We start from the raw sequence: 14,210 nt of genomic DNA, 5'->3' as shown, positions 1-14,210 counted from the left end.
TTGCTAGATTGAATCCCCGAGCTGACAAGGTAAAAATCTGTCGTTCTGCCCCTGAACAAGGCAGTTAACCCGCTGTTCCTAGGCCGTCATTGTAAATAATAATTTGTTCTTAACTGACTTGTCTAGTTAAACTTTTTATTTTTATATATATATATACCTTTTTTGAATGTCGTTTTGTAATTGACTAAAACAAGCAGACAACAATAAAATTGCATTTTGAAAAAGGTCACGTTTTTGCTGTGAGCTGGTGGGGTAACCTAGGTAACCACAAGTTGTTTTCCCCACGGGCACGGCTGCAACGTTCTAACTAATACCGACTGGAACTATACACTGAGTGTACGAAACATTAGGAACATCTTCCAAATATTGAGTTGCCCTCATAACAGCCTCAATTCATTGGGGCATGGACTCTACAAGGTGCCAATTGTTCCACAGAGATGCTGGCCCATGTTGACTCTAAATCCTCCCACAGTTGTGTGAAGTTGGCTGGATGTCCACCCTCTGAATGGCACGCATACACAATCCATGTCTGATTTGTCTCAAGGCTTAAAAATCCTTCTTTAACATGTCTCTTCCACTTAATTTACACTGATTTGAAGTGGATTTAACAAGTGACATCAATAAGGGATCATAGCTTTCACCTGGATTCACTTKCTTAGTCTGTCATGGAAAGAGGTGTTCCTAATGTTTTGTACACTCAGTGTAGATAACATGAATACTGATGAAACGGGGACTCTGCTGTCTTGATGGAGGGCTGTCTCATATGAATATAATTAAAAAGTTTGGCTCACTTGGCTTTCTCTGGGCAGACTGCTATCATTGTGCGCTTCAACCATCCTATCAGAACGGAGATGGCACCTAGGACTGACCAGCGACACTTTGCTTCTTGAATGTCCAATTTCTTGACTGCTGACCTTTTTAAGATGTGAATGTCTATTTCAGACTCTGTAACATTTGTAATGGAGGATCTAACATCCGTGAGTTGTTTTTACTTTCTAAATTAATAATGGAAATTACTATATTTTCAAAATTATTGTTTTTGTGTTCAGCCAAGCCTTTGAAATGGCAATCCATGTATTGACCTAAGACTCAGACTTTTGCTAATATGTTCAGTCTCCCCAAAAAGCTTTTGTGTACTCCCTCCAGGAGTACTATAGAATAAACACAGATCCAAAGTTTCACTTATTTTTTTGTCCATTCTGTGAGATGCACAATATAGAGCCTAGCCCTATTGGGCAGAATCAGAAATCTGCTCCAGTGTTTACAATGATAAGCTCAAATGACAACTGCTTATAAAAACATACGGTTGAATTCCAGTGCGGTCTCACGCTGGATAAATTTATCCGACAGCCTGATACGTTACTGGACATTTTAGTTTGTGTGTGATATGTATGAGGTGGGAAGGCCTTTAAGACCACCGACAGCGGGGAAAGAAGTTATACTAGCCTACACTGTTTACCTCAAGGGAGAAAGTCGTTTTTGTTTTAGAGCTGTGGCAGCAGCATTCAAACATTGSGATATACAGCATATCGTGAATCGCCAATGTTTGGGGGGGGAAACGTGATCATTTTTAGACCATATCGCCCAGCCCTAACCTGAGCTGAGTCGTAAGTGAGACTAGGCATCTACCACCTCACTACCACTATTAGATAGCCAATGAATATACAGTGCATTCGGGAAAGTATTCAGACCCCTTGACTTTTTCCACATTTTTACATTGCAGCCTTATTCTAAAATTGATTGAGGGGGAAAAAACGATTTAATCTACACACAATACCCCATAATGACAAAGCAAAAACAGGTCTTTATACATTTTTGCAAATGTATAAGAAGTAAAAAAAAAAATTAAAAAAAATGGGATATTACATTTACATAGGTATTCAGACCCTTTACTCTGTATTTTGGTTGAAGCACCTTTGGCAGCGATTACAGCCTCGAGTCTTCTTGAGTATGACACTACAAGCTTGGCACACCTGTATTTGGGGGSTTCCTCCCATTCCTCTCTGYAGATCCTCTCAAGCTCTGTCAGGTTGGATGGGGAGCGTTGCTGCACAGCTATTTTCAGGTCTCCAGAGATGTTCGATCAGGTTCACGTCCGGGCTCTGGCTGGTCCACTCAAGGACATTCAGAKACTTRTCCCGAAGCCACTCCTGCGTTGTCTTGGCTGTGTGCTTAGGGTCATTGTCCTGTTGGAAGGTGAACCTTCACCCCCAGTCTGAGGTCCAGAGCGCTCTTCATCAAGGATCTCTGTACTTTTCTCTGTTCACCTTTCCCTCGATCCKGACTAGACCCTCAGTCCCTGTTGCTGAAAATCATCCACACAGCATGATGCCTTCACCACCGYGCTTCACCGTAGGGATGGTGTCAGGTTTCCTYTAGATGTGACGTTTGGCATTTAGRCCAAAGAGTTCAATCTTGGTTTCATCAGGCCAGAGAATCTAGTTTCACATGGGCTGACGGTGTTTAGGTGCCTTTTTCTAAACTCCAAGCGGCCTGTCATGTGCCTTTTACAGAGGAGTAGCTTCCGTCTGGCCACTCTACCGTAAAGGCCTGATTGGCGGAGTGCTGCAGAGATGATTGTCATTCTGGAAGGTTCTCACAGCTCCACAGAGGAACTCTGGAGCTCTGTCAGAGTGCCCATCTGGTTCTTGGTCACCTTCCTGACCAAGTCATTTCTCCCCCGATTGCTCAGTTTGGCCAATCGGACAGCTCTAGKAAGAGGCTTGGTGGTTCCAATCTTCTTCCATTTATTAAGAATGAYGTTCTTGGGGACCCTTCAATACTACACTTCTGTGCCTCAACACAATCCTGTCTCGGAGCTCTACAGAAAATTCCTTCGACCTCATAGCTTGGTTTTTGCTCTGACGTGCACTGTCAACCGTGGGACCTTATATAGACAGGTGTGTGCCTTTCCAAATCATGTCCAACCAATTTAATTTACCACAGGTGGACTCCCAAGTTGTAGAAACATTTCAACGATGATCAATGGAAACAGGATGCACTTGAGCACAATTGAGTCTTATAACAAATGATCTGAATACTTATGTAGATGAGGTATTTCCGTTTTTTATTTTTAATACATTTCTAAAAGCCTGTTTTCAATTTGTCATTATGGGGTATTGTGTGTAGCTTGCTGAGTGCAAAAAATATTTATACATTTTAGAATAAGGCTATAATGTTACAAAATGTGGAAAATTTCTGATGGTGAACCTGAACAATCAAAATAAAATCTATTGTAAGCCCCATTCAGCAGGTAGGTCTATAACCATAAGATGACCGTTGTCTCCGGTAGCTTTAGTTTATTCCTGTAAAACACAATTTTCAACAGCGCATGGAYAACAATAATCTAGCAAATTACATATGTTGTCACTCAACTGATAAACGCCTAATATCGGGTAAGCCATTTTAGCATTTGAATGCTGAAGATGCCCGCAGAATAGATGTGCAAGATTAGGAACATGCCACCTACCGTGCGAAGCTGGGCACATTGTGCAGCTTGTTTAAGCTACTGGTATTCCCTGGGGTTGTTCGGCATGCACAATTACTTATATATCAATGACTATCAACACAGTTACCCGCTTAGTTCAAGACTAAAGGAGAGGACCCATCAGTTATCACAAAATATTAGGTGTTTTTGGAAGGTAGAAAAGTAATTTGAGCAAAACATTTTGCTCAAATTTTGTAACGTTTGAATCGATGTTCTGACCGATGCATGCTACATTTGGATCGGTTTGGGTTCCTCGGACCTATGCACTTGCGTCTTAAACATTTTAATCGTTACATCGCTAGTATACTGCATTTTACTATACCGGTATTGATACACACACCGGTGTGGATTTTTACTTTACATTCTAACATTTTGTTTGATTTGTTTAATTAAATGATTCCGTAGTTACTCAAATTCTTGCAATAATCCGTTTTTATCGCCAGTACAAAACTGCTAACAGCTGAGCACTGCTAGCTAAATGCTAGCACAACTAGTCAACAACTTCGGAGTAGAGACCCCCGGAAATCGTCCGACTGCCTTTTTTATTAAGATCTGCAAATTTAACCCAAAAGTACATGGTCAAAGATGAGGATGATGATAATATTCTGATATAAAAAAAAWTGTTAGAGGCATGCTAAGACAAAATGCACTTGACAGTGTTTAAATTATAACAAATTTGTGCAGGAAATTGAAGAAAACTATGGACGTGAAGGCTGGAATTGAACAAATAACTATAGAAATGGCAACCATTGATCGAGTACCAGAGTTTGAGGCTACAAAATAGGATTTCGTTGTTCTACAAATAAGACTACTTCACTTTCAGTAATGTCTTACTATTTTTGGTTGTAGTTTGTTTGAACAGTATAAAGCAATCAGAATGGAGAAAGCCCATTTTTAAAACCCCTTAGAATGAATTTTATGGCATCCTAGGGTCATGCGCTACCCATAAAGCAAGTTATTATTCAGAAACGTCAAATAGCTTCATACCGTCAATGACAAAAATACCATGATATATTTTGGCCATATTGCCCAGCAYTAAGGCCCAGTGTGCCTGCTTTCCATTTTATTATCCAGGGAATATTTTTTATTGTGCTGTACGGGTACTTTGGCTCCATTTACATGTCGTTCTAATACACTGGGTCAATCGTTTTTTTTCTCATCTGGCGTGGAGTTGGATTGTTTGTTCACGATATCACAAGTAGAGATACTGTGTTCCTGGAACTCTACACTGCCAAAATATTTGAAGCTGTTGAATCTAACCCTGAAGCCCCCCCCCCCTTGCTACAGCTACCTTGCATCCAAGAGAGCCTGGCCTATTTTTCAACTCGCTCTGTTTCCCTCCAAGCTATGGAGCAGTGGCGGAACACTGGAGAGCCATGCAGTGTTTTATGGCTGATTTATCATGTGGGAGGGACTAGTAGGCCTATCATGCTCTACAAATGTGCCTGGCTTTTAGGCACACATACTGTGGAGGGTAAAACACGATTAAGCCTCAAATTACACACCTTCGATTTTTGTTTTGTTCTACAGTCCATATTTGTGATTATTTTGACTGTGCAGGCTTTCAGTCAACTATGAAAATAAAGGACGGCACGATGATGTTAGGCTAACAATCAGATTTGAATATTGGCCTTTGCTGTTCCGTTTGTCCTCTTTCAGACATATCCCAAGGGTGTCTGTGACAGTGGCACTACCACTGCTCTCGATCATGGAGGAATTTTGTGTGTGTGTGTGTGTGCGCTCTGATTTCCTTCGCCTAGATACCATTTTGTATTGGTATCTAGGCGAAGGAAGGCACCCTTGCTTTAATTACCAGCGTTTTCTGTGCACGCTCGGCTGTGTGGATGAGTCATMCGTCACAGAAAATGCACAGCGAGCGTGATTCACACTCTGTAATGCAATATCAAAGTGCTGCTGTTTTTATTTCACCCCAGAGTTACAGATAAGTTGTCAGTCTGACAGGCCTGGCGGTGAAGACGAGCACCTCATAGCCCAGGAAACACACAGGGCTATCGAGTGTTTGAGCCCCTGGCAGGCCCGCTGTCACCTTTACACTCCCACTATTTCAGCAAGAGAATTCACAAGAGATGGAGACAGATTTGACCATTCAGATGACAGAATGCAATACTTTTGTTAAAATTAAACAACAAAAATGAAAATATAGCTAATAAAGTCTCATATATTTGTCCTCCAAATCCACCCACCTAGAAATGGCTGTGGGAGGGGGAATATTCCCATCCTATTGCCACAACTGATCTCTTAAGGTATTGGCCAGAGAAGGGCTTGATTAAAAAGGGGAATGGGAGGTAGGTAGACTGGTCCATTGCCGTGGCGACTCAGTATCATTAAGCCTTAGCAGTATTCAGAGTCACGTCAGTGCCTGGAACAATGGCATCCAATCCATCATGATTTTGTGACCATTCACTCAGCATATAGCCTAATACAGCTAACTACCGCTATTGACTTCTACCACTACAACTAGTCCTAATTACATTGAAGAGCGATTTCTTTCTTAGAGGAAAAACTATATTTTTAAACATGCACAATGGATTTAACATTTATTTTGGATTATGCAAAAGTTCTGCAAAGCCTGTTTTGTGTGGGAAATATTTAGAAATATTATTCTCAATGAGCTCCTACTCATTGAGAGTATTTAGACTATAAATATATTTAGACTATAAATATATTCCTAAAAGCTTTTTGTAGTAAATTTGACGGTGTTACTTTTTACTTGTTTTACAGGTTGGAATATATGGGACAGTGGCTGCTTTAATCCTTTATCCTCTCTGGGATGATGTAATGCTGACACAACCTGCAACATGAGGAGTTTTAAGGTGCCAGCGGCAGTTAGTATCAGCCAGAGCTCACTTAATCACCATTGATCACCAGATCCATCCAGATTTGTCCAATGTCAGCTTCTGCGAACTGAAAGTGAAACATTGGTCTGTGAGAGAGGACGCCTGGGCAGCTCTACTTCAAGTTCCCTCAGGTCACCCATCTCAAATGTCGGCAGGTTCTCCCACCATTACCATGGCCTCACAAAAACATTGATGAAAATGGTGATTTAAACATGACGACATTAAACAGGATGGGGACAAAGGGCCTCAAAGGCCTGGTTCCACAGTGAACCTGTCCCAGAAGAGGCAGGCAACGGTGGGATTGGCAGTTGGCAGTTCCAACCATCGAAGCTGTTGTAGCACATCATCTCTTGCTTGGTCAGTTCACTCCTGAGAGACCCCAGGATGACGCACACTAGTCTGAGCTCTCTGACAGACTTGTGATATCTCACATCGCAAGGGTGTAGTTGTGCGGACTTGAGGAGTGGACAATGAACAGAACAAAGAAGTATGAAGGTCYGTGTTCTGAGGGGAAGCCCCCGGCTGAAGTCCCTATAGGTTGGCAGCGGAGGATCACCCACAGCGGGGTTGTCTACATAAGGTAAGGACCTACTCTACCTGTATTTAAACTAGCCTGGGGCCCATCTGCCCAATCATAATTTAGGCTAATGACTTCTTTCATTCTACAGGAAGATTTTCATGTAACTGTCTGTAACCATTTGAAATGTGTTTGTTGAACAGGTTCCTTCATACAGTATGTATGTATGTATATATATATATATATATATATATATATATTTATTATTATTTTTATTTATTTTTATTTGCATATTAAGCCCACTATACCCTTTCGATTGTCCTTTTACTTTATATTCTCAGAGATGCTTGTCATTAGGGATGTAACGATTCACTGATACGCATCGGTCCCCGATTTGACATGTTTAAGTGTTTTTGTCCCCCGGGTGACGCAACGGTCTAAGGCACTGCATATCAGTGCTAGAGGCGTCACTACAGACCCTGGTTCGATTCCAGGCTGTATCACAACCGGCCGTGATTGGGAGTCCCATAGGGCAGCGCACAATTGGCTCAGCGTCGTTAGGGTTTGGCCGGGGTAGGCCGTCATTGTAAATAAGAATTTGCCTAGTTAAATAAATACAATAAAAAGTTATGATCAGTCCGTGGAACCCACACCGATCCAAATGTAGCATCTGTCAGAAAATCTATTCAAACGTTACGAATCTCTGATTTACTCAAATGTTTTGTACTTTCTACCTTCCAAAAAGACCTCATATTTTGTAACAGCTGATGCGTCCTCTCCTTCAGTGTGAAACTAAGCATGTAACTGTGTTGATAGTCATGGATAAACAAGTCATTGTGCATGCCAAACAACCCCAGGGAATATCACTAGCCTAAACAAACTACACAATGTGCCCAGCTTCGCAAGGTAGGCGGCATGTTCCTAATCTTGCACATCTATTCTGCGGGCATCTTCAGCATTCAAATGCTAAAATTGCTTGCGCGATATTAGGTTGTCACTCAACTAATAAAGCCTATGTAATTATGCCATATTGAAAATTGTGTTTTACCGGAATAAAAGTAATTTACCGGAGACAACTCATCTTGCTGAATGGGACCTACAATACGATTTATTTTGATTGTTCAGGTTCACCATCAGCAATAGTTTTGATAGTTTTGCTTTAATTAATCAGTCTATATGGTCATTTTTAGATATAMAGGGAAAAGGTGATCGTTTTATAACGAGGACAGCAATCACTTTTGTTAGGCGTGCTGCATGGCCGACGTGAGAGGAGAAGTTCACTCTGTGAAACTTTAAAACAGTCAAAACCATATGATTTTGAGATGGGGTGAAATCCAAAGTTGTCTTATATGTTCATTGGGTATGTTAAGCTGGCACCTAACAAACTAGTTTACACACACACACACACACACACACACACACACACACACACACACACACACACACACACACACNACACACACACACACACACACACACACACACACACACACACACACACACACACAGCAAGCTGGTACTTAACAAACTGTACAGGCTATAAACAAGCAGAAAATGTGTATCTGGACGCTGTTTTTCTGATTGCTGGTGATTTTTAATTCCACGTTAAGACACRCGATGCCCAACTTCCATCAACACGTCTCCTTTGCGACTAGGGGTGATAAATTCCTAGATCACCTTTTGGCTAATCAGATTATGACTCTGTACTCCTGCTTCCTGTTTACAAGCAGAAGCTCACCAGAATCAGATATTTTGCTACAGGACTGCTTTGCTAGCGCTGATTGGAATATTTTTTGGGAATCCGCCGATAACATCGAGCGAACCACCTCCGTCATTGGCTTCATTAGGAAATGCATCAGCGTCATTGTCCCCACAGTGCAGATGTTCTGCTTCCCCAATCAAAAGCCCTAGATTAACACTGAGGATGGCGCTAAGCTAGCGCACATGGCTGCCGATCACAACCCTGAGGCTACTGCTGAGGACAGGAACAAGTACAAGAAGTCCATCGATGACCTCTGCAGAGTCATCAAACAAGCAAACGGACCATATGGGAATTAGGTGGAAATATCAAAATCAAACTATTTGTCACATGCGCCGAATACAAGTGTAGACCTTACAGTGAAATGCTTACTTATACAAGCCCTTAACCAACAGTGCAGTTCAAGAAGAGCTAAGAAAAATATTTACCAAATACAGTAAAAAAAWAWWTATAAAAATAACWTTAACGAGGCTATATACAGGGGGTACTGGTACCGTGTCAGTGTSCGGGGGTACAGGTTAGTTGAGATCATTTGTACATGTAGGTAGGGGTGAAGTGACTATGCATAGATAATAAACAGTGAGCAGCAGAAGTGTACAAAACAAATGGAGAGGGGGGCTCAATGTAATAGTCCGGTGGCTATTTGATTAATTGTTCAGCAGTCTTATGGCTTGGGGGGGTAGAGGCTGTTAAGGAGCCTTTTGGTCCTAGATTTGGCGCTCTGGTACTGCTTGCCGTGCAGTAGCAGAGAAAGTCTATGACTTGGGTGACTGGAGACTGACAATTTTATGGTCTTTCTTCTGACACCGCCTACTATATAGGTCCTATTGGATTAGTGTCCCGCTCCTTGAAAGCGGCAGCTCTAGCCTTTAGCTCGATGCGGATGTTGCCTGTAATCCATGGCTTCTTGTTGGGATATGTACGTACGGTCGTTGTGGGGACGATGTCATTGATGCACTTATTGATGAAGCCGATGACTGAGGTGGTRTACTCCTCAATGCCATTGGATGAATCTCGGAACATATTCCAGTCTGTGCTAGCAAAACAGTCCTGTAGCGTAGCATCCGAGTCATCTGACCACTTCCGTATTGAGTGAGTCACTGGTACTACCTGCTTTAGTTTTTGCATATATGCAGGAATCCGGAGGATATAATTATGGTCAGATTGGCCAAATGAAGGGCGGGGGAGAGCTTTGTATGCATCCCTGTGTGTGGAGGTAATGTGGTCTAGAATTGTTTTTCCTCTGGTTGCACATGTGACATGCTGGTAAAACTGATTTAAGTTTGCCTGCATTAAAGTCCCCGGCCACTAGGAGCCCCACTTCTGGATTAGCATTGTCTTGTTTGCTTATGGCCTTATAGAGTTGGTTGAGTGCGGTCTTAGTGCCAGCATCGGTCTGTGGTGGTAAATAGACGGCTACGAATAATATAGATAGAGCATCTTATGATGAGCTGTAGACCACACTATCTCAGGCGAGCAATACCTCGAGACTTCTTTAATATTAGACATCGTGCACCAGCTGTTATTGACAAAAATACACAAATTCAGCCACGACTGTGAAACATAAGATATAACAGTTCTTAATGTCCCGTTGGTAGGATWATCGTAGGTCATCAAATTTATTTTCCCATGATTGCAAGTAGAACGGAAGGCAGTGGGAGTTTACTCGATCGACTACGGATTCTCAGAAGGCAGCTCGATCTACGTCCTCTTTTCCTCAGTCTTTTCTTCACGCAAATGACAGGGATCTGGGCCTGTTCCCGGGAGAGCAGTATATCCTTTTCATCGGATTTGTTTAAGGAAAAAGCTTCTTCCAGTTCGTGGTGAATAATCGCTGTTCTGATGTCCAGAAGTTATTTTCGGTCATAAGAGACGGTAGCAGCAGCATTCTGTACAAAATGATGAGAACTACATTGAAATGGGTTTCACTTATATTGGGACTAGTGCCTTTCCTCAGCCACAGTGTGTTATATGTGCAAAAGTACTATCTCAGAACTCGATGAAACCTTCACTCTTGCGCAGACATTTAGAAACAAAACATGCCAATTTCAAAAATAAGCCACGGGAGTTTTTTGAGTGAGAATTAAGGCTTTCGAGTAGTAAGACATGTATAAAAGCAACAGATACCATTAATAAGAAGGGGCAAGAAGCATCTTATATGGTGAGCTACCGAGTGGCTAGGACAGGCAATCCCCATGCTATTGTGGAGGACTTAATTCTTCCTGCTGCCGCGAATATGGCTGGGACAATGCTGGGGGAAAAGGCCCAAAAAACTATATAGACAATGCATCAAACAACACTGTTTCACGACGCATCAGTGACATTGCAGGAGATGTTTTGAAACAATTACTGCTTCACATACAAGCCAGTGAATTATATGGGTTGCAGCTGGATGAGTCAACAGACGTGGCGCCTTATGTCCCTTACGTTTATGGGGGGTCAATTAAGGAAGACATCCTCTTCTGCAAACCACTGGAAACAACAGGAGAGGATATTTTTAAAGTACTGGACAGCTTTGTGACATCAAATGGTCTTTGGGCATGACAGGGAGACGTAGTGGAGTGGTAATGCCGTGCAATCAGTTGCTCCTGACGCCACTTGGGTACACTGCAGCATCTACCGAGAGGCTCTTGCTGCCAAGGGAATGCCTGACAGCTTGAAAGACGTTTTGGACACTACAATGAAAAGGGTTAACTTTGTTAAAACAAGGCCCCTGAACTCCCGTGTATTTTCTGCACTATTACATGGTCGCTGCCCATATCATTGTAACGCGTTTACAACATACAGATGTGCGCTGGTTATCAAGGGGGAAACTATTGATGGTTTTTTTTTATAATTGAGAGATGAGCTTAGTTTTCTTTACTGACTATAATTTTCACTTGTCTGACCGCTTGCATGAGGCGCGTCGTGTGAGAAACTCGTCATATCTGGGGGATGTTTTTTCTCGCCTGAATGATCTAGGATTACAGACACTCTCCGCAACTATATTCAATGTGCGGGACAAAATTGAGGCTATGATTAAGAAGTTGGAGCTCTATTTGCGTTAACAAGGACACCACACAGGTCTTTCCATCATTGTATTATTTTTTTTGTGTGCAAATGAACTCAAGCTTACGGACAATGTTAAATGTGATATAGCGAAGCACCTGAGTGAGTCGGGTGCGCAATTATGCAGGTACTTTCCTGAAACGGATGACACAAACAACTGGATTTGTTATCCCTTTCATGCCCTGCCTCCAGTCCACTTAACACTATCTGAACAAGAGAGCCGCATCGAAATTGCAACAAGCGGTTCTGTGAAAATTTAATTTAATCAGAAGCCACTGCCAGATTTCTGGATTGGGCTGCGCTCAGAGTATCCTGCCTTGGCAAATCGTGCTGTTAAGACACTGATGGCCTTTGCAACCACGTACCTATGTGAGTGTGTTCTCGGCCCTCATTAGCATGAAAACTAAATACAGGCACAGACTGTGTGGAAAATGATTTAAGACTGACTCTCTCCAATACAACCCTACATTGCAGAGKTATGTGCATCCTTTCAAGCACACCCTTCTGACTAACCTGTGGAGAGTTATTCACAATTTTTGATGATGAATAAGGTTTTATATGTAAGATGGCTAAGTAAAGAGCAAAATTATTTATTATTATATTGTATGTGCCCTAGTCCTATAAGAGCTCTGTCACTTTCCCATGAGCTGGGTTGTGACACTCAACACTATTCTTATGTTTAATAAATGTATCGTATAGTGTGGGGGGTGGGGGGGGGCAGGCTTACAATGATGTCCAAAAAATATTTGAGAGTGCGCTGACCCTGGTGCTAGAGGGGGTACGCAGCTGGAGGTTGAATATTTGAAGGGGTACGGGACTATAAAAAGTTCGGTAACCATGGTCTAGTTGGAATGTTGGAGATATTCAGAGATATGAATGTCATCTATTGCTAGCAAGTTATTAATTTCATGTACCTTGTTTCTTAACCTAACTATGTTAACGTGGGCTATTTGACCACTGTTCTGGGATGCTTGCTTGTTTTTCTTAGCTCTACTGGAAGCTTAGCAGAAGTAGATATTCTCATGTTATTTATGTTAGGTGCAGGGTGACTGCACACAAGTGGACTTCCAACTAGGGCCACCGGCTCATTGCTAACAGCATAAATCTGATTCATAGACACGTGATTGCTGCAATACAATAGCTGTAGGATCAGCAGAGGCATTCAGGGCAGTTAGAGGGACATAAATTACGTTACTTACATTGTCTACCTATGTCCCTGGTATAATGTACATTTGCTAAAGCATTATGATGGACTCAGCGACACATTGGTCGGGATTAACTGAGCTGGGGTCACTGAGCTGCATTGTCTCAACGCAGCCTTATAATGCTGTGAAAGGATTCAGGAACCCAAATGATTTGGGTGATCCATCCTCCTTATAAAAATGTGTTTTGTTTCCAAAAGTATTGAAATTGTCAAACAAAAGTTATACCCATTGAGCTGCAGTAATCACATAACCAGTTGTGAAGAGAAAGAATCCTGAAAAGCCAACTGACATTTACTCCTGAGGTGCTGCACCCTCGACAACTACTGTGATTTATTATTATTTGACCATGCTGGTCATTTATGAACATTTGAACATCTTGGCCATGTTCTGTTATAATCTCCACCCGGCACAGCCAGAAGAGGACTGGCCACCCCTCATAGCCTGGTTCCTCTCTAGGTTTCCTAGGTTTTGGCCTTTTCTAGGGAGTTTTTCCTAGCCACCGTGCTTCTACACCTGCATTGCTTGCTGTTTGGGGTTTTAGGCTGGGTTTCTGTACAGCACTTTGAGATATCAGCTGATGTAAGAAGGGCTATATAAATAAATTTGATTTGATTTAAAGCGTTCAATGCCACGATTCAGAGAGGGCACAGGACCAGATATGATGAGTCTTTTATTAGTGTCTAGCAGAGAGTCAATCAGCTCTTTGAAATCCAGTTTCAACTGTTCAGAGCTGCCCTTCATAATGTCATTAAAATCCACCGAAACTACAATAGAATCGATGTCCTGGCGTAGTACATTTAGGAGCAGCTTAGTAATGTCATTTACTCGAGCCCTGGGATAGGACACTGTTTTTGCACCAGGAACAGTCACATTTCTTACCTTGGAGCTGCCCAAAATCACAGCTGGCGAGAAGGACAAGGAAATCTGCCCACTCCCACTTTTCACAGGATGGTGCAGGCCTCCAGACAGATGGAGATGCCCCGCTTGATCCAGAGCAGGGATGAAAGGTTGCCARCGTCGACTTCTAAATCGTAGGAGTAGGCACAGCGGCTGCAGACACAGGTACCCCCAGCAACGAAGGTGTAGGAAGATCAGGCTACAGCGCGGCGAAACTATTCAATATTTGTATCCGCTCCGGACCTCTCTTTGGGAATGTAGACTGCTTTGCGGGAGGCTGCTGTTTTTGGCTTCCGCGGCTCGTGACATGCGACGATCTTTGATTGCCATGCTCCTCATGCTGTGCTCCTTCGACTCTATAAGATGGGGGAGGAGAGGCAGAGATGGCTCCCCTGGCGAACGAACTCCGGGCAACACCAGCCAGTCGGATAATGACAAA

The 14,210-nt window shown here is 42.5% G+C and overlaps 1 protein-coding gene across 5 annotated transcripts in view; it reads left to right on the top strand.

Moving 5' to 3' along the window:
* Positions 1–14,210, top strand: part of LOC111959584 (methyl-CpG-binding domain protein 5) — a 45,314-nt gene that overhangs the window by 5,235 nt on the left and 25,869 nt on the right. For all 5 annotated transcript variants that reach the window (XR_002876693.2, XR_011475011.1, XR_011475010.1 and 2 more), the window contains exon 2: positions 6,230–6,925. Coding sequence is in view for 2 of the 5 variants with exons in the window: in XM_023981254.1 (XP_023837022.1) it covers positions 6,816–6,925 (110 nt within the window). In the remaining 3 variants the exon portion in view is untranslated. The remainder of the gene's footprint in view (positions 1–6,229; positions 6,926–14,210) is intronic.

This window comes from Salvelinus sp. IW2-2015, linkage group LG36, assembly GCF_002910315.2.
Source record: "Salvelinus sp. IW2-2015 linkage group LG36, ASM291031v2, whole genome shotgun sequence".
Taxonomy (NCBI): domain Eukaryota; kingdom Metazoa; phylum Chordata; class Actinopteri; order Salmoniformes; family Salmonidae; genus Salvelinus; species Salvelinus sp. IW2-2015.
This window is presented reverse-complemented; position numbering and strand designations above follow the sequence as displayed.